This window comes from Helobdella robusta (genome assembly GCF_000326865.2).
Source record: "Helobdella robusta unplaced genomic scaffold HELROscaffold_4, whole genome shotgun sequence".
Lineage (NCBI taxonomy): Eukaryota > Metazoa > Annelida > Clitellata > Rhynchobdellida > Glossiphoniidae > Helobdella > Helobdella robusta.
In genome coordinates this window covers 7,724,193-7,743,528 of record NW_008704902.1, presented here as the reverse complement: position 1 = coordinate 7,743,528, position 19,336 = coordinate 7,724,193, and the positions used below count along the sequence as shown (strand labels likewise).

The 19,336-nt window shown below is 33.8% G+C and overlaps 1 protein-coding gene across 1 annotated transcript in view; it reads left to right on the top strand.

Annotated features, from left to right (window-relative positions):
• HELRODRAFT_67097 (hypothetical protein) overlaps nt 1–19,336 on the top strand; it is a gene marked incomplete at both ends in the record, with an annotated part of 79,651 nt that overhangs the window by 56,577 nt on the left and 3,738 nt on the right. Inside the window, 5 exons of the mRNA XM_009024277.1 lie at nt 1,997–2,188; nt 4,156–4,340; nt 8,814–9,033; nt 9,111–9,227; nt 12,947–13,096. Coding sequence (XP_009022525.1) covers nt 1,997–2,188; nt 4,156–4,340; nt 8,814–9,033; nt 9,111–9,227; nt 12,947–13,096 — 864 coding nt within the window. The remainder of the gene's footprint in view (nt 1–1,996; nt 2,189–4,155; nt 4,341–8,813; nt 9,034–9,110; nt 9,228–12,946; nt 13,097–19,336) is intronic.

The window sequence follows — 19,336 nt, the reverse complement described above, 5'->3', positions numbered from 1 at the left end:
AATAGGCCATATTTCGATTTCGAATGAATCATCATCAGTGCTTTCTGCTGTTTATATAGGGAAATATTGACTTTGTCAAAATGAACTTAGATGGAGATTGACTTTGTCAAAGTGAACTTAGATGAAAATTAGGTGTCAGGTTTCTTTATTGACTGGTCATCTTCTTTCTGTATTTGTTTGAATGGACAAAGTGAATGTACCGAACAATTTAAAGACAGCACAATAAAATCATTTGTAAACCGGGCATTCAGTAGAATTTATAGAATATTGTAAAAATTAATTATGGTCTATTACCAACATATATATACATACATACATATATATGTATATATATATATATATATATATATATAATCCTACTGGATAGACTATTGTATAATTATGGGGTAACCGGTGTTCCAGCCGCATGGTTCAGATCCTATTTACATAGACGAACACAGGTGATACTTTTAAATAATACTATATCTGGTGTCGGTGCAATTTCATCTGGTGTTCCGCAGGGTTCAGTTTTGAGACCTATATTGTTTATGCTATATACATCGGAAATTTTGAGAATCATTGAAGCTAATGGTTTTAAATGCCACGCCTATACGAATGGCATTCAAGTAATACTCACGAGCAAACCAGAATTGTTGGTTAGTGTTTCCGAGATTGGTTAAATGTTTGTCGGATATTGTCTGTCAAAAACAGGTTAAAATTGAATCAGCGTAAAGCCAAGTTTTTGCCATTAGGTATAGGGTGGCAATTGGCTAAAATTGGTATAAATTAAGTATATCAATAGTCAGCTTATAGAATTTTTTGAACCTGGTCGTTGATTTGGATTCAAAATTGTCCATGAAAAATCATTTGAGAATGATCTCATCATCATGTGCATATCAACTTCATAGACTATATCGTATTCTCAAATATTTGCACGTACCCCGGTTGACTATTGTAAGTTTGTTCTACGGTTTACCTGATAAATCAATATCCGTGCTTCAATCCATTCAAAACAAAGCTGCGAAAGTTGTTGTTGGAGGGTCAAAGTTTGCCCATGTGACTCAGACATTGAAAGATCTCCATTGGTTGAATGTTAAAAAGCGAATAATTTTTAAAATATGTGTTCTGATGTTCAAAGCCATGAATGAACAAATGCCTGTATATTTGTTGATTCCAAATCGAAATATGGCCTTATTTGCAGCATGAATTCGAAAAATAAGTTTATTTTGAATTTTAATTAACTAAACGTTCACCAAAAAACTTTAGTGATAAAAATCGAAAAAACGAACTACAAACATATTAACGTTCGGTAATATTCGGTAAACATTCGGTAGAATTTATAGAATATTGTAATAATATATATATATATATATATCCCTGCGTTTTTAATTCAATTTGGCATCTTATATTTTTTATGAATTTTAGCAACAAATGTATATACCACATTCAATGCAAGATGAAGATCTAACTCTAAATATGCTTTGCTTGGGACACTACAAACAATTTTTATAGCTATATGTATATTAATATAAACAAAATTCTTGTAATATATATATATATATATATGTTTAGGGTTTTTAAAATGTATTAGTTCAATCTTAGATGGTTTTAGCTTCAGGTACATAGAATCAACCCAAGCGATAATAGAAGAGAGACATAAAGATAAATTATGAAGATCTGATGGAAGAAAGAAATATAAATATAGGATTCGTTAGCATATAGTTGACTAGTAAAAGAAATGTTTTTATTAATACTAAGTATTTCAGAAGTTCAGACTCCAATAAGAAAAAGGCTAAGAATAGATTCCTGAAGTTGATCAAAGGTAAAAGTAGATGACATAGAAGTAGTGTTATGAATAATAATTATAAATCATATTGTTCATATTGAAAGAATTCAAATTTAATGTTGGTAGTTTTAAATAGTTCCATATCTGCTATTTTTTTTAAATTTTGTATTTTTTAATTTCAGTTACCGAAATAGACCAAAAATTCTTAATTAATTTTTATTTTTGAAAAAGGGCTTAAAAGCCAATATGAAAAGAATGTATTCCAGGATAACTGATCACCAATTTATCCGAAGCAAACATCCTGAAAAATACAAAAAATTGCTTTTCTGTTTAATATTTTTCCACTCCATTTTGATTGAACGAAGAAAATTTTCAATGCTTGGATGGAATAGTAGATATAATTTCGAGGACTCTGATTTTGAGGTTTTTAATATTTTTGTTCAAATTTTGATTTTTACACTTGATTTTCCAATTTTTGGCAATTATTTGTGTTCTAATTTATCAAATTAATTACATTGTCTAGCGTTTCCATTAAAAAATTTTTGTTCGTGTTTGTCGTGTTATTTTACGCAAATAATTAAAAATGTGCATTTCAACTGTTCATTTAAATGAAAATCATTAAAAAATTTGAAAAACCTTTCAAATAAAATTTATTTATTTGTCGTTAAAATTTATTATATAATTTTATTTAGTAAATAATTTATTTATTAATTCAATTAAGTTTGCTTTAGCGTCAGAAAATTTAACTCGCCGATTAATTGTAAATAATTGAAATTTATTCACCAGATTCTTTTAGCAAAAATATACCACACTTTCAAATTTCATGTTTTTTTATGAAATTTGCTATAGTTACAAGCTCGTGAAGTCAATTGGTTAATTAATTAAATTTGCTGTGTTTGTACATTAATAAAAATGCATTAATAAAGTAAATAGTAAGTAATTAGTAAATACATTAATAAGTATTTTTCATGTATGTCTTGTAATGTATTACGTACTTGTGGTGGAAAATGTTTATAACGAAACCTTTTTTGAAAAAGTTCTGCATTTGTTTTAGAATCTAGTCTCGTTATAATGACAAATAATAAGCTTCAAAACAAGTTGCAAAAATGTCGAAAATATTCTAATATTTTTAGGTTCCAAAAATGTTTCAACAAATTTTTAATAAAAATGATGAAATTTGTCAATCATAATTGTTTTTATATTCAAAATCAGTCATAAAACTGCGATGTTTTATTTGAATTTATTCGCTAAAGTGTTTTAGTAAGAAAAACACCATCATATTTCACGTTTTATTATAAAATGTAACTACTGAGGCATGTTCCTGGAGTTAATTATTCGATTGAATTGAATTAAATTTGATTAATTGATTAAGTTTAGTTTAATTCACTCCTATCGATTAGGATACCCTTTTTAAATAGGTTATCCCAAAATACACCTACCCTGAAAATGTCAGCTGGTTAGGTGCGTCGGAAGTGGGAAGAAATTGTAAAGTAGAACGTCATATGGCAAGATGACAGAAAGACAGTTTACGTGTAAAAAAAAAGGGGTGAGAAAAAACTGACTATCTATAACACCAGAAATACCATTACATGCAATATCAAAATATCGGTATAACGGAAGTTGTTGTTGCATCGAAAAATTTATGGTAGATCAGGAACTAATCGAAACAGCGTAAAATTATCGTTTCATCAACAAATTAATGGATTGATATGCAATTTATTGCCAATAATTTTGGACTGGCGTCGGTACTGAAAAATTTGGAACTCAAAGTCAGAATTGGGCATACATCGAGAATTGTAGGTATATTAGTTAGGGAATACATTTCTACGTCAATGGCTGCAGCCATTGACGCCATGACGCCAGTTTTTATTCTTGTTGCTTTATTTAACGCTAATTTAAGTTGGAGAATTTTTTTTCAAACGTTTCATGATATCAAATATCTGGTTATATATTTTAAACTAGTTTGGACCAAGAAGCACTGGTACATTATTCATATTTATTACTATAACAGATAAGTAAAATATTAAAACTATTAGTCTAAGTCTGAAGAAAGATTTGCAAGCCTATGGAAATTTCGGTCTGTACGTTCAGCAAAACATTTTTTACGCCGGCCCATGAATTCCGACTCGTGTTTCGGTGTTAAGAGGAGCAACCGCCTGCAGAAAGTAAGCTTGCTTTTTCAAGCGGCCGGTGGGGTGTACGATCGCCACGGCGCTGACGTGACCACCGATCCTACCGCGATGGCCACGTCGCAGCGACGAAAGTGACGACGGCAGTAGTGGAAGCGGTAGAGAGAATATAAATTCTGCCGTAACGACATTTTTTGTTCAGTTTATAAATTTGTGCTCTGAACTTTAAATTTTGATGAGTATGTCATGATAAATTTAAAGGTTTCTGAAGGTTTGCTTAATTTATATTTGGATGAATATGAAGAAACTCCTTGGGAAGCACTAAAATTTTTGGTTTCATCTATTAATTATGGAGGTCATGTGACAGACGATTGGGATCGAAGATTAATTAATGTTTACATTTCTGATTTCTTTTGCGAAGACGTTTTGACTTCTCCATCGTACAAGTTAATTTTTTTCAAACTTTTTAACAGAAGTAATAAATAACTTAATATTCTAACTTGTCTAACTTATTAGCAAATATATGAAAAATTATATTTAAAAAAAAATCACTTGAAATTGATGACAGAAAAATTATTTTTCATTGAAATTGTACATCGAATTCACACTCAGGTGGGGTGGGGTATCTAGAGGGGGAGGCGAGAGGCCATGGCCCCGTCAAAGTTGTCTAGATCCGCCACTGTTCACACTAGTTTTAAACTTTAAAAAATTTAAATTATTGCTGATTAGTGAGTTATCTGATTTTGCTTACGTTTTACAAATTAATTCTGTAGTGCTTTTGGTATGCTTTTTTAAAAAAAAATCATCCACAAAACAACGCTAGGTAATCATTCAATCAATCTTCGTTTTGCGTCCAGAGACCCGGTTACCCGAGGTAGGACGTTGTTTTCTTTGCCATCAACATTTTGCGCCAAATTAGATGATCAGTTGTATCCATTTCATTTAAATTTAGAGCTTTCATGTTTTGCTCGATTGTTTGGGACCAGGACTTCTTTGGACGGCCTTTGGGACGTGTACCAGGTACTTCAACATCTGCAAGAGAAGTTATGGCACTGTTTCCACTTCGTTTGACATGACCAAACCACCGCAGACGGTGTTGCCGGCATTCGTCCTTTATATCATCTAAACCAGCACGACGCAGGATTTTGGTAGATTTGATGTGGTCCTTCAGACTAATTCGTTGCATCCATCGGAGCATTTTCATATCGGTTCGTTGAAGTTGTTGTTCCAGTTTGGTTGGCCATGTTTCTGCACCATATAACAACACCGGATCGTAGATTTATAAAGTCTTGATCGTAGTGGTTGTGGGATGTCACGCCGCATCAATATAAAGGCAAGGAGATGCCATTTATTCCAGGCTGCACGTATGCGTGCTCGAACGGCAGCTTCAGCTGTTCCAGTACAATCCAGAACATTCCCTAGATATTGAAACGATGTGACTTTCTCTATTTTAATGGCTTCAAAAACAGTGCTATTTCGAATTTGTTGTTGTGGATTGATGCAAGCAGGACAAACAAAATTGGAAACTTTAGATAAAGTACCAATTATTTTTGAACAACGTTTGTGACACCACTGGTTACACTGCTGACACTTGATTGAATTGTTACCTACACCAGCTTTACAAACTGAACAGGGCCATCGTCCAGTAGCTGTGGATTGGATGGGTTCACCAGTGTTCATTGCTTTGGTTTCGCTGATGTTGAATCCATGATCGGCGAGTCTGGTGTTCCAATCTTCAAACATCTGTGCTGCATTCTGCTCAGACGTGGCTGTTCAAACGATATCATCAGCATATACTAGATTCCAAATGTCACTAGTGCGTATCGGTTTTGTGATTTCTTCCATCACAGTTATAAATAACAGTGAACTGAGAATCGAGCCTTGGTGAACTCCGACGCCAATGTCAAATGCACCTGTGTTTCCAACCGTTGTGCTGACAAGAGTCTTAGTATTCGTATACATATCCATCACAAGTCGAACAAGATATTCTGAAATGAGTTGTTGACGTAGACTCCACCTAATTGCTTCACGGGAACTCGATCAAATGCTTTTTCAAGGTCTACAAAAATGTGTGATAGTTGTTGATGCTTTGCGAGGTACTTTTCTTGCAGTTGCCGAAAGATGTGAATGGTATCAATTGTTGATTTCCCCGCTAGAAAACCAAATTGATAATTTCCGATTGTGATGCACAACGTTAATCTTCTCTCAATGATTTTTTCGACAATTTTTAGGGGGTGTTCTAACAGACGTATACCCCGATATGATGAACAGTTCAATGGATCACCTTTGTCTTTATATAGCGGGACTGTCATGCTATAGTTCCATTCAGTCGGCATTGAGCAATTTCTCCAGATTTCACGGCAAAGTTGCAATAACGTTTGGATACCTGCAGTACCAGATGCTTTGATAATGTCATTTGTGAATCCAGAGGGCCCTGCTGCCTTTCCATCCTTCATAGCTTTCAGAGCTTCTGTAAGCTCCTCTACAGTGATGTCTGGAATCGGACCTTCGATGGGTGAAGCGTCAAAGTTAACATTGATGGGATTTGTTTCGTTTAACAGACGATTGAAGTATTCTCTCCACTGTAGCTTGATCTCATCTTGTTCAAGAACCATCTCATTTTTGTCGTTTTTGATACATGAGGCACCAACTATGTCTTTTTTCGTACTCTTTGCTTGTTTTGCTATACGATACAGAGATTTCATTTGTTTACCTTTGCTTTCAGTGAGCCACTCTCTGCACTGATCTGTCCGTGCCAGTGCAACTTGACGTCTTGCATAGTTGTTCTTCTCACGGAAAATTTTATGGTCATCTACAGACTTTGATTTTTGCCATTGCTTGTATGCAACTTTCTTTTCAGCTATTGCTTTTTGTACACTGTCATTCCACCACCAAGTGTCACGTTCATGCTGACGTTTTGTACCAGTTTTTCCACAAACAGTAGTTGCAGCGTTCATTAAAACGTTTTTGTATGTACTCCAATCTGTACTGGCTTGCAATTGGTGGTCTGTGTTGCGACGATCTGTTGAAATTTTTCTCGATGAATATTGCTTTTCAATTTTCAATTTTCGTTTTGATTCTCCGAGGCATTTGTTTAGACTTATGTTTTGACAGTTCGACAACCAGGTCTGCCACAAGGAGTCTATGTTGGGCGACATAGGATTCGCCAGGTATAACTTTGACGTTTTTGAATAGCCTACGTTGTTGTTGCTTGACAGCGAAGAAATCAATTTGCGTTGCTGATGGTCCACTTTTGTATGTTATGAGATGTTCCAACCTCTTTCTATAATATGTGTTCAGTAAACAAAACCCGTGACTTTCAGCAAACTCAAGGATGCGGTTGCCATCTTCATTCCGTTTTCCATAGCCAAAACCGCCATGTACGTTGTCAAAACCATCTGCTTTCTCTCCAACGTGGCCATTGAGATCGCCTCCAATCAGGATTGTTTCAGTTTTTGGTATTGTTGAGATGGTGTCAGAGAATGCAGTCCAGAAGTCATTTTTCATCTCTTCTGATTCGCCCGTCTGTGGTGCGTATGCAGAAAAAATAATCATTGTTTGCTTTTCTATGCGAGGCTTGATCCACATGAGACGTGAATTAATCCTTTTAATATCTAGTACTTCTTGGGCTAGCGGTTCTCTGACAAAAATTCCAACACCATTTTTGGCCGTCTTTTGACCATTCCAGAATAGTTTATATTTTTCTTTGTCTGAGTTGACATGACAAACACCATTCGATTTCCATCGGGTTTCCTGAAGGCAGCAGTTGTCAATCTTTCTACGCTCGAGCATTTCTGCGATTTCCATGCTGCGGCCAGTCAGTGATCCAACATTGAGCGTTCCAAGTCTAAGTACCATAGAGGAGCCATTCTGAATTTTTCTGCAACATCCCTCCGCTATTGCATACTTCCCAGGGATTCTTTGCACCCCTTGACCACTTAAGGCCTGCTGGGGACTAGGGGCCGTTGTTTTTCTTTGTGATGGCATAGAAATAATTTGGGGAAAAGTTTTTACATCTGGACACCCATCCTGACGACAACCACCAGTTATAAGCAGTGGGCCTAGCCTTTCACTCAAAAGCACGCAAGGCAGCGTGGATGCAGTTTTATGTCATACCCAGGACAGTTAAGATCTGCTGTTAAGATAACATTTATGTTAAGCTATTTTAAACCAAGATTTTGTACACAACATTGCTTTTTGTTTTGTTGCTAATTTCAATTTTTGTTTCTTTTTACGTGTTATTCGTTGAACAAATTAAACCTTGGTTACGTTTATACTAAGTATCTAATGCTAATGTATGGGAAGGAATCTTTGCAATAATGGCTATCTACAATTTTTTTATGTTAACTTTTTAATGATATAAAAATGTTACTAATATTGTAATAATTTTTTTATAGTTTTTTTTTAATTGAAAGCGTGATGTCAATTTAAAGTGTCAATGGTAATTATTCACTCGTCTAAACTAATATTAGATGTTCGTTATTTTCCACTTACGTTGTTTTTACAATGTATATATTGTTATAAACGCCTTTCAACACTTTGAAAATGGTTTTATTTAAACTTAACATGTGCCCAGGTTCATGGTTGACCAGATTTGTTTCTATAACTGACTAACTCTAAGTTTTGCAGAGTTAAACTATTTTTGGTATTGATTAATAATAATTACAAGTCTGAATTGAACTTTATTTTATTTTCAGTTTTTTTAAGTTCTTTAATCTTTTTTGACTTTAGTTTTTTTGTGATAAACTCTCTTTTTAAGTTTATTTCATTCATGCCAGATACCTTATACAGCTTATATACAGGAACGTAAAAATATAAGAGAACAAGAACAACCTAATTTATTTAATACCCTTAAGATATTGCCAATTGTTTGAATGGCTATCATACTTCGTACAACATTTTAAAATATACTTTTAAAGAATGTCTAGTTTGCCAAGTTATTACGTTCCAAGAGACGGGTCATTAAACTCATATCGAGAATATGTAAGCATGCTACCAAACATGGATCATCCAGAAGTTTTTGGTCAACATACAAATGCTGATATAACATCTCAAACTGAAGAAGCTAAAATTTTATTCGATACTTTGTTATCAATGCAGGCTCATATTTCAATTTTTACCGGAGATAAAGAAGAAAAGGTTTAAAATTATAATTTCGGTTGTAGCATTATTTACAGTTTACAGATTTTAATTACAGTGTGTACAATTTTTTTTAGGTATTAGAGACATCTGAAAATATTAAAAAATTGTTACCTGAATCCATCGATTACTCTACCACAGAAAAAATTTTTGCAACGGATAGATCGCCTTTGAAAACTGTTCTTTTACACGAGGTATATATATGTTATGTATATGTCTTATTAAGTTTACTCTAATTTAGTTGTTTATGCCTTATTTAACTAACGCTTGTTTCACATACAAAATTAAATTAATAAAGATTATTTTTACTCATTGCATTAACTATAATACATCATAGCATACGAACAGCTGACACGAATACAACAATGAAATTAATAAAGATTAATTTTATTCATTGCATTAACTATAATATATCATAGCTTACAAACGGCTGACACGAATATCTGTTAAATTAACTGTTATACAGTTTCTTATGTACGGTGTAGTTTTAAAGTTGAACCGACTTGAACTAACTTTAACTACTGCCAATATAGTTCAATGCCGCATACTTTTTGTGTTTAAATTGAAGCAATATGTTCCAAGTTAATTTTGCATGCCTACCTGGTTTCATTCATTGTGAGGCCGTGTCTCTCTGTACGTTAATGATAAGTTTTTTAATGAGTGTCATATACAAAATCAGTGATAAAATGGCACAATGATTAGTTTGAAAAAATTTTCTACAGAACAATAATTACGATGATTGTTGGTGACGATTTTTATATAATTTATCAGGTTGAAGATAAGATTAATTATCAACATTGCCTATTGCAGTTATTGTGATTTTTGTTTTCATTTATCTACTATTTTAAAATTGCGAAAAAGTCTGTTGATATTAGTTCTAAACTTAGCAGTGTTTAGTTATTGTTAGAACGCTGGCTCTAAAACGAGTATTTGAAGATATGAAATTTTAATTAAAATTTTTTGATATTTGGCGAGCGAAAATTTTAGATATATGTAGAAAAACGTTTTACAATATTTGTTATGTTTTGTTTAAAATATTGAAGGGGGGTGAAAAGATTAATGGCGCTGGTTGTTGTTAGTGTTTGCAAGCATCATACATGAAGATTCATTTTTATGAGTTTTAATGTACTGTTGTAACCATTGAACGTTTGTTACTACAGACAGCAATGTTGTAACTCCAGAGATCTCTATATTTCCAAAACCAGTTTTATAACTTCTAACAATCGTCTAGTTTTCGTTATTTTGTAGGTTCAAGGTTTCCGATAGATGAACACAACTGCTTCAAACGCAAATTTTATTGAACGTTTATTTGAATGTCAATAGTAATAGAAACATTAAACTAATCCAATTAACTAACTAAATCACAATAACAACTTTGCATCAAACCTTCGCTGGAAACTGCTTCTAGAAACCTTTCTATCCACAAATCCTTATATAGCCTCTACACTAGATTTTTAGCATAAATTCGATATCTCTTTACAATCTTCTATGGTTTACAAACCAAAGGTTACAAATATAGCATGGATAACAATAATTGGAATAACAAATAATATAGCGCAATTTGATCATTCTGCCGGTTCTAGCACCGAACCCACCGTAGCATGTTAGTCCCTAACATAGACGTTACCTTTTTTTCTATATTCTATATTTCTATTCTTTCTTTTTTCCGTTGTTTTGGTCCCTCTAGCCATAGGCAGACAGACGTCGTAGTCCTTTCTTGATTTTGTTGGCGCTTGAAACTTTCTATTGAGTTTACAAGGTGTAGATTGACCAGATGGGTATCTTTGATTCATGTTGTAAGATTCGTCGTTACCATCTTTCCTGTCGATCAGTAATGCAGCGATTAAAAACTCATCCTCATAAGCAATGAAGCCGTCGTTGATGTCATCCAGGTAGACGAGAACCAAGCTTTTTTTCCAGGTACATGTTGGAAGCGTTATCTCGAAATTTAAATCATCGTCTGTCGCCAATTCTTGTCTTCTGTCACTAATTCTTGTCCTGAGTGAATATTCACATCAGCATTAGAATTATTTTTACATTTTTACTGACATCGTTAATCTCTAGATAAATGCTTTCCTATGTTAAAGTCTTATCCATATTATCAAAAATTGACTTGTTGGTGAGCATTGCATTGAAATCGTTGTTTCTATTATAGTTACAGCTATTGTTGTTGTTATTAATGAAAACAGACGTAATGTTGGCAACAAAATCCGAATGATAGTCTCACTGCATATCAAAAGTTTCCATGTTTTTGTCACTGCTAACTTCTCGAATATTTTCAAGACCTTCATCGACGTTTTAGGCATCATCTTTTTTTAAAATAAGCATTAGGCAAGTGCTGGTAGTAATATCTGAGTAATAGTCCTACTGCATATCAAAAGTTTCAATGTCCTTGTCACTGCCAACTTCTGGACTATTTTCAAAACTTTCATCGTCGTCTTTGTCATCATCTTCATCATTACGATAACTGCCTTTCACTACGTTAACACATGCTCAGTTGTCACGTGCGTCGCAGTTATCATGTGCGTTGCAGTTATCATGTGCGTTGCAGATATCACGTGCAGTTAACACGTGCTTCGAAATCATCCGTAGAAAGGATAGACTTTCGATCGCGAATGTAATTGTACGTAGTTGAAAAAGCTGGTGATATGATGTCAGGAACTTCAAGATCTTGTGTAACTGTTTTTTGTTATTTCCAATTGTCACTTTAGTAGGTGATGTTCTTCCGAAGGTTGATCGTATTATTCCAATCACTTCGACGGTGTGTTGATCGATCTTGTCGTTTAGTTGTTCTTCTATTCATTTTGGTAAGCTGTTGTTTCACAGGATCCGAAAAATCGAACTCATCCGGATTGATTTTTTCTTTTATTAGAGCGTCCCTTAGCCGGTAGTCGAGATTTCTTTATCGTAATTCTTTCCTCAGACTAGTTATATTGAGTTCTTTTAGCGCTGGCATTCAAAACGAAGTTTCAAGCTATCAAAAATCTTACTTCTGACACCAATGTTGAAATCCTTGAACGCTCGTCACTACTGACACCAATGTTGTAACTTCAAAGATCTCTATATTTACGACACCAGTGTTGTAGCTTCTAACGACCGTCTAGTGTTTGTTATTCCGTAGGTTCGAGATTTCCGATAGATAAACACAACTGTTTCAAACGCAAACTTTGTTGAATGTTTATTTGAATGCCAACAGTGATAGAACTGTAAACAAATCCAAATAAGTACATAAATCACAATAACAACTTAGCATCAAACCTTCTTTGGAAACCTCTTCTAGAAATCTCACTATCCACAAATTCTTATAGAGCCTCTACACTATATTTTTAGCGTAGATTCGATATATCTTTATCTTCTATAATTTTTAATCTAAAGGTTACAAATATTGCAAAGATAACAAATTAGTGTATCAAATAATATAGCGCAATTTGATCATTTCGGTGGTTATAACAGTATCTTAAAAACACAAAAAAAACAGTAGCCAGTAGCCAGTGACGTTTAGTTAAATTTGACTAGGTTGATGCCGCAAAGATTCTTGCCGTTCGAAACATGGTTTTTTGAAGATATGTTTGTTTTTGGGATATTCCATGCATGTAATCACTAAAATAGCCTCTGAAATATCTTAAGGTTTTGACCAGTTCAGTAAGTAAAAATGTTTTATGATGTGACTATTGCAAGTTCTAACATCTGATGGGTTACAGCTTGGAAATGTGATCTTATCTAACGTTATTTTAAAAGTTTAGTAGAGTGAATTTGACAAAAGTAAAAATGTTACTTTGTTGTTGTATTGATTGAATACTTTCCTTAAAAATTACTTAATTAAGCTTTGATTTCGTACAAAGAGTTGAGAATAGAATTGTTTTTTCACATTCTAATTTTTAATTTCACATTTTTGTATCAATAAATTTTACAGATTTTATGGTACAACAAACTTCTTGATCAAGTCAAAGAACAACTGAATCAGCTTGAAAAAGGCATAAAAGGATTGCTGGTAATGTCTCCAGAATTAGAAGAGGTGTTTAAATGTCTTTATGAGGGAAAAGTACCAAACGCTTGGCAAAAAGTTTGTTTAAGTTTTTGTTCATTATTTTGAAAATATTATTTACAATTTTTTACCATAATATATTGATATATTTTCTTTTCCAAATAATAATTTTAAACAAAAGGAATAATTATAAGTATTGTATGAATTCTACCGAATTGTTGGCATTAATCAATTTAAAGTTTGTCTTTTCAACTTTTCTTACTAGAATTTTTTGAAAACTGTTCAATTTGTTGAAAATAGAATCATCCAAGTTGATCAAAAAAATTTAATAAAACTGTTGTTATCCGAATTCATCATGCAGATAAGGCCTTATTTCGATTTTTCATATATCATCTTCTGTGCAGGTTAGGTTTATATAGTTTCTACAGTTGCCCTAATAGATATCAATAAAACCCAAATAAACATCCAACAAAGATCAGAAATTTATAATAAAAATTTTTAGAGAAATGAGAAATTTATATTGTTTCTATTGTTCAATTTGTTGAAAATAGAATTATCCAAGTTGATCATAAAAATTTAATGAAACTGTTGTTATCCGAATTTATAATGCAGATAAGGAATGGTCATAAGACGGCCAAAAATGGTGTTGGAATTTTTGTTAAAGAACCGCTAGCCCAAGAAGTACTGGATATTAAAAGGATTAACTCATGTCTCATGTGGATCAAGATTCGCCTAGATAAGCAAATAATGACTATTTTTTCTGCATACGCACCACAGACAGGCGAATCAGAAGAGATGAAAAATGACTACTGGGCTGCATCTGACACCATCTCAACAATACCAAAATCTGAAACAATCCTGATTGTAGGCGATCTCAATGGCCACGTTGGAGAGAAAAAAGATGGTTTTGACTAAGTACATGGCGGTTTTGGCTATGGAGAACGGAATGAAGATGGCAACCGCATCCTTGAGTTTGCTGTAAGTCACGGGTTTTGTTTACTGAGCACATTATTTAGAAAGAGGTTGGAACATCTCATAACATTCAAAAATGAACCATCAGCAACGCAAATTGATTTCTTCGCTGTCAAGCAACAACACCGAAAGCTATTCAAAAAGTCAAAGTTATACCTGGTAAATCATGTGTCGCTCAACATAAACTCTTTGTGGCAGACCTGGTTGTCAAACTGTCATAACATAAGTATAAACAAAAGTCTCATAGAATCAAAACGTGGAAGCTAATAAGCAATATTCATCGAGAAAAATTTCAACAGATTGTCGCCACACAGTTAGACCACCAATTGCAAGCCAGTAACGACAAAAATAAGATGGGTTTTAAACAAGATGAGATCAAGCTACAGTGGAAAGAACACTTCAACCGTCTGTTAAATGAAACAAATCCCATCAATGTCAATTTTGACGCTCCACCCATCGAAGGCCCGATTCCTGACATCACTGTAGAGGAGCTTACAGCTGCTCTGAAAGCTATGAAGGATGGAAAGGCAGCAGGGCCTTCTGGACTCACAAATGACATTATCTAAGCATCTGGTACTGCAGGTATCCAAACTTTACTACAACTTTGCCGTGAAGTCTGGAGAAATTGCTCAATGCCGACTGAATAGAACTATAGCGTGACAGTTCCGCTATACAAAGGCAAAGGTGATCCATTGAACTGTTCATCATATCAGGGTATACGTCTGTTAGAACACTCCCTGAAAATTGTCGAGAAAATCATTGAGATAAGATTAACGTCGTGGATCACAATCGGAAATTATCAATTTGGTTTCCTAGCGGGGAAATCAACAATTGATGCAGTTAACATCTTTCGGCAACTGCAAGAGAAGTACCTCGCAAAGCATCAACAACTATCACAAATTTTTGTAGACCTTGATCGAGTTCCCCGTGAAGCAATCAGGTGGGAGTCTACGTCGACAACTCATTCCAGAATATCTTGTTCGACTTGTGATGGAAATGTATATGAATACTAAGACTCTTCTCAGCACAACGGTTGTAAACTCAGATGCATTTGACATCGGCGTTGGAGTTTATTAAGGTTCTATTCTCAGTCAACGGTTATTTATAACTGTGATGGAAGAAATCACAAAACCGATACGCACTGGTGACATTTGGAATCTAATATATGCTTATGATATCGTTTTAATAGCCACGTGTGAGCAGAATGCAGCACAGATGTTTGAAGATTGGAACACCAAACTCGCAGATCCTGGTTTCAAAGTCAACATCAGTAAAATCAAAGCAATGGTGAAGCCATCCAATCCACAGCTACTAAACGATGACCCTGTTCAGTTTGTAAAGATGGTATAGGTAACAATTCAATCAAGTGTCAGCAGTGTAACCAGTGGTGTCACAAACGTGGTTCAAAAATAATTGGTACTTTATCTGAAGTGTCCAAATTTGTTTGTCCTGCTTGCATCAATCCACAACAACATATTCGAAATTGCAATGTTTTTGAAGCCATTAAGGTAGAGAAAGTCACATCGTTTTAATATCTTTGGGATGTTCTGGATTGTACTGGAACAGCTGAAGCTGCCGTTCGATCACGCATGCGTGCAGCATGGAATAAATGACATCTCCTTGCCTCTGAATTCATGCGGCGTGACATCCCACTACCACTACGATCAAGACTTTATAAATCAGTAATACGTCCGGTGTTGTTATATGATACAGAAACATGGCCAATGACAACCAAACTGGAACAACAACTTCACCGAACCGATATGAAAATGCTCCGATGGATGCAACGAATTAGTCTGAAGGACCACATCAAATCTACCATACTGGTTTAGATGATATAAAGGACGAATGACGGCAACACCGTCTGCTGTGGTTTGGTCATGTCAAACGAAGTAGAAACAGTGCCATAACTTCTCTTGCAGATGTTGAAATACCGGAACACATCCCAAAGGCCGTCCAAAAAAGTCCTGGTCGCAAACAATCGAGCAAGACATGAAAGCTCTAAATTTAAATGAAATGGATACAACTGATCGTCTAATTTGGCACAAAAATTTGATGGCAAAGAAAACAACGTCCTACCTCGGGAGACTGGGTCTCTGGACGCTAAACGAAGATTGATTCATTTTCTAAATTATTAAAAGTGCAACTCTAATTTAAAGATTTTCGATTGATTGATTTGACAAAAAATAAATAAAAGTTTGTAAAGGCCAGTTTATATTTTTATCGATTTCTTTTCTCATTGTTCCAAAACATGCCGTTTTGGTTTGAATTATATATATAAAAACTATGCCGAAAAAACTTGGAAGGGTTGAAGTTTCTGGTTCAGCGGTTGTATACCAGGTATTCCAATCTTTTTGATATTGTTCAAATAAAGTGGTTAAACCATGAAAGTTTGTCAATTTATCGAGCTTAGTAATGTTGTCCCAATATGCATTTGGTAACCAGTTATAAGGATTATCCATTTGATTATCTCGATCCAGTACCTGTAACATTTAAAAAATGCATCAAAAAAAAAAAATTTTTTTAAAAATTTGCAATTCCGCCGTATAGAAAATTATAATTTATATCTGCATGATAATATAAATTATATTAAATTAGTTATATAAAAATTATAAATTCAGTATTTATCTTTAAAATAATGGTTTGTTATCAGAAAATAAATCTTATTTGTGTTTTTTGGTTTTAACATCTGTTAGAAAACCCCTTGAAAATTGTCGAGAAAATCATTGAGAGAAGATTAACGTCGTGGATCACAATTTGAAATTATCAATTTTGTTTTCTAGCGGGTAAATCAAAAATTCATGCAATTCACATCCTTTGGCAACTGCAAGAGAAGTACCTTGCAAAGCATCAACAACTATCACACATTTTTGTAGACCTTGAAAAAGCATTTGATCGAGTTCCCCGTGAAGCAATTAGGTGGAGTCTACGTCGACAACTCATTCCAGAATATCTTGTTCGACTTAGAATGGAAATGTATACGAATACTAAGACTCTTGTCAGCGCAACGGTTGAAAACACAGATGCATTTGACATCGGCGTTGGAGTTCACCAAGGCTCGATTCTCAGTCCACTGTTATTTATAACTGTGATGGAAGAAATCACAAAACCTATACGCACTGGTGACATTTGGAATCTAATATATGCTGATGATATCGTTTTAACAGCCACGTCTAAGCAGAATGCAGCACAGATGTTTGAAGATTGGAACACCAAACTCGCCGATCATGGATTCAAAGTCAACATCAGCAAAACCAAAGCAATGAACACTGGTGAACCCATCCAATCTACGGCTACTAGACAATGGCACTGTTCAGTTTGTAAAGCTGGTATAGGTAACAATTTAATCAAGTGTCAGCAGTGTAACCAGTGGTGTCACAAACGTTGTTCAAAAATAACTGGTACTTTATCTAAAGTGTCCAATTTTTTTTGTTCTGCTTGCACCAATCCACAACAACAAATTCAAAATTGCAGTTAAGGTAGAATTTTGAAGCAATTTGAAGCCATTAAGGTAGAGAAAGTGACATCGTTGCAATATCGTTGTTCTGGATTGCACTGGAACAGCTGAAGCTGCCGTTCGAGCACGCATGCGTGCAGCCTGGAATGAAACGTTCGATGTTGTTATATGGTGCAAAAACATGGCCAATGACAACCAAACTGGAACAACAACTTCAACGAACCGACATAAAAATGCTCCGATGGACGCAACGAATTAGTCTGAAGGACCACATCAAATCTACCGAAATCCTGCGTCGTGCTGGTTTAGATGATATAAAGGATGAATGCCGGCAACACCGTCTGCAGTGGTTTGGTCATGTCAAACGACGTGGGAACAGTGCCATAACTTCTCTTGCAGATGTTGAAATACCCGGAACACATCCCAAAGGCCGTCCAAAGAAGTCCTGGTCGCAAACAATCGAGCAAGACATGAAAGCTCTAAATTTAAATGAAATGGATACAACTGATCGTCTAATTTGGCGCAAAAAATTGATGGCCAAAAAAACAACGTCCTACCCGGAGGAACTCGGTCTCTGGACACTAAACGAAGATTGATTGATTGAATCTTATTTGTGTTGTGGGTTTTAATTATACGTTTAATACTATATGAGTGTAATGTTGTTGTTTTTAGCATATGTTGGTGTTATAGAATATTGTAAAAATTATGGTCTATTACCAACATATATATACATATATATATATATATATATATATATATATTTATTTATATGTATTTATTTATATGTATTTTGTTTCAATTTGACATTACATTTAACGCATTGATTTTATAAAATTACAATTTAATATACTTTGTTTAATTACCCAAGGCTCCGACGATGGCATCTTTTCTGAAACAGGTGTCATCCTAGCTATGACACAATTATTGAATAAATATGATTATGCAAAATTGCGTTCTGTTGAATCGATTATAAAAAAAAGTTAATAAATGCTTAATGGGCAACAATTTTTAACAAAATTTGCTCAAGCGAAAACCTCGTACCAATATATATATATATATATATATATATATATATATATATATATATATATATATATATATATTCAGGTTAAAAGCAGTGATGACGTAAGTACTCAAAAAATGTACTTAAGTATAAGTACTAAGTATTCAGTGATAAAAGTACTTAAGTATAAGTACTAAGTATCAAAACAAATTGTATACTTGATACTTATAAGTACTAAGTATAAGTACATAAGTACCTAAGTACATACCATGGTTAATTTGAAATATTTATTAAACTCAGAAATCAACTCATTATTTACAGTAATTTATTTACATCAATAAAAGAGTTTGTTCTTTTTGAGTAAAAGTAAAGTTTCAAATGATTCATCACTTAAACGATTTCTTTTATGAGTGAGAATCATTACCTTCACGTGCTTGGTAAAATTGGATGGAGCTTTATGTTGTCCACGAATAAGATGTCTTTTTGGCTTGCACAAGTCACAAAGTGCAACTATAACATCTCCATCATCTTCAACTACTTCATTAAAATAGTTCCTAACTACTAAAGGCATCTTTTTATCAGCCATTTTCATCAAAATCACTTCAACACATATATTTATAAAAACACATATATATATATATATATATATATATATATATATATATATATATATATATATATATAATAACTACTATATATAGCGTGCATGTGTATATAGATCATGTAGAGTCTATGATATAGATATATAGATGTCAGAGTGATGTGAGTTAACCACCTTTTAATGACTCAATTAGCCAATGGTTATCTTAACATCCCGCTATTCATGACTAAACAAGAACAAATGTTGATAAGAGAGATAAACAAGAATGTCAATGTGAAAATGGTG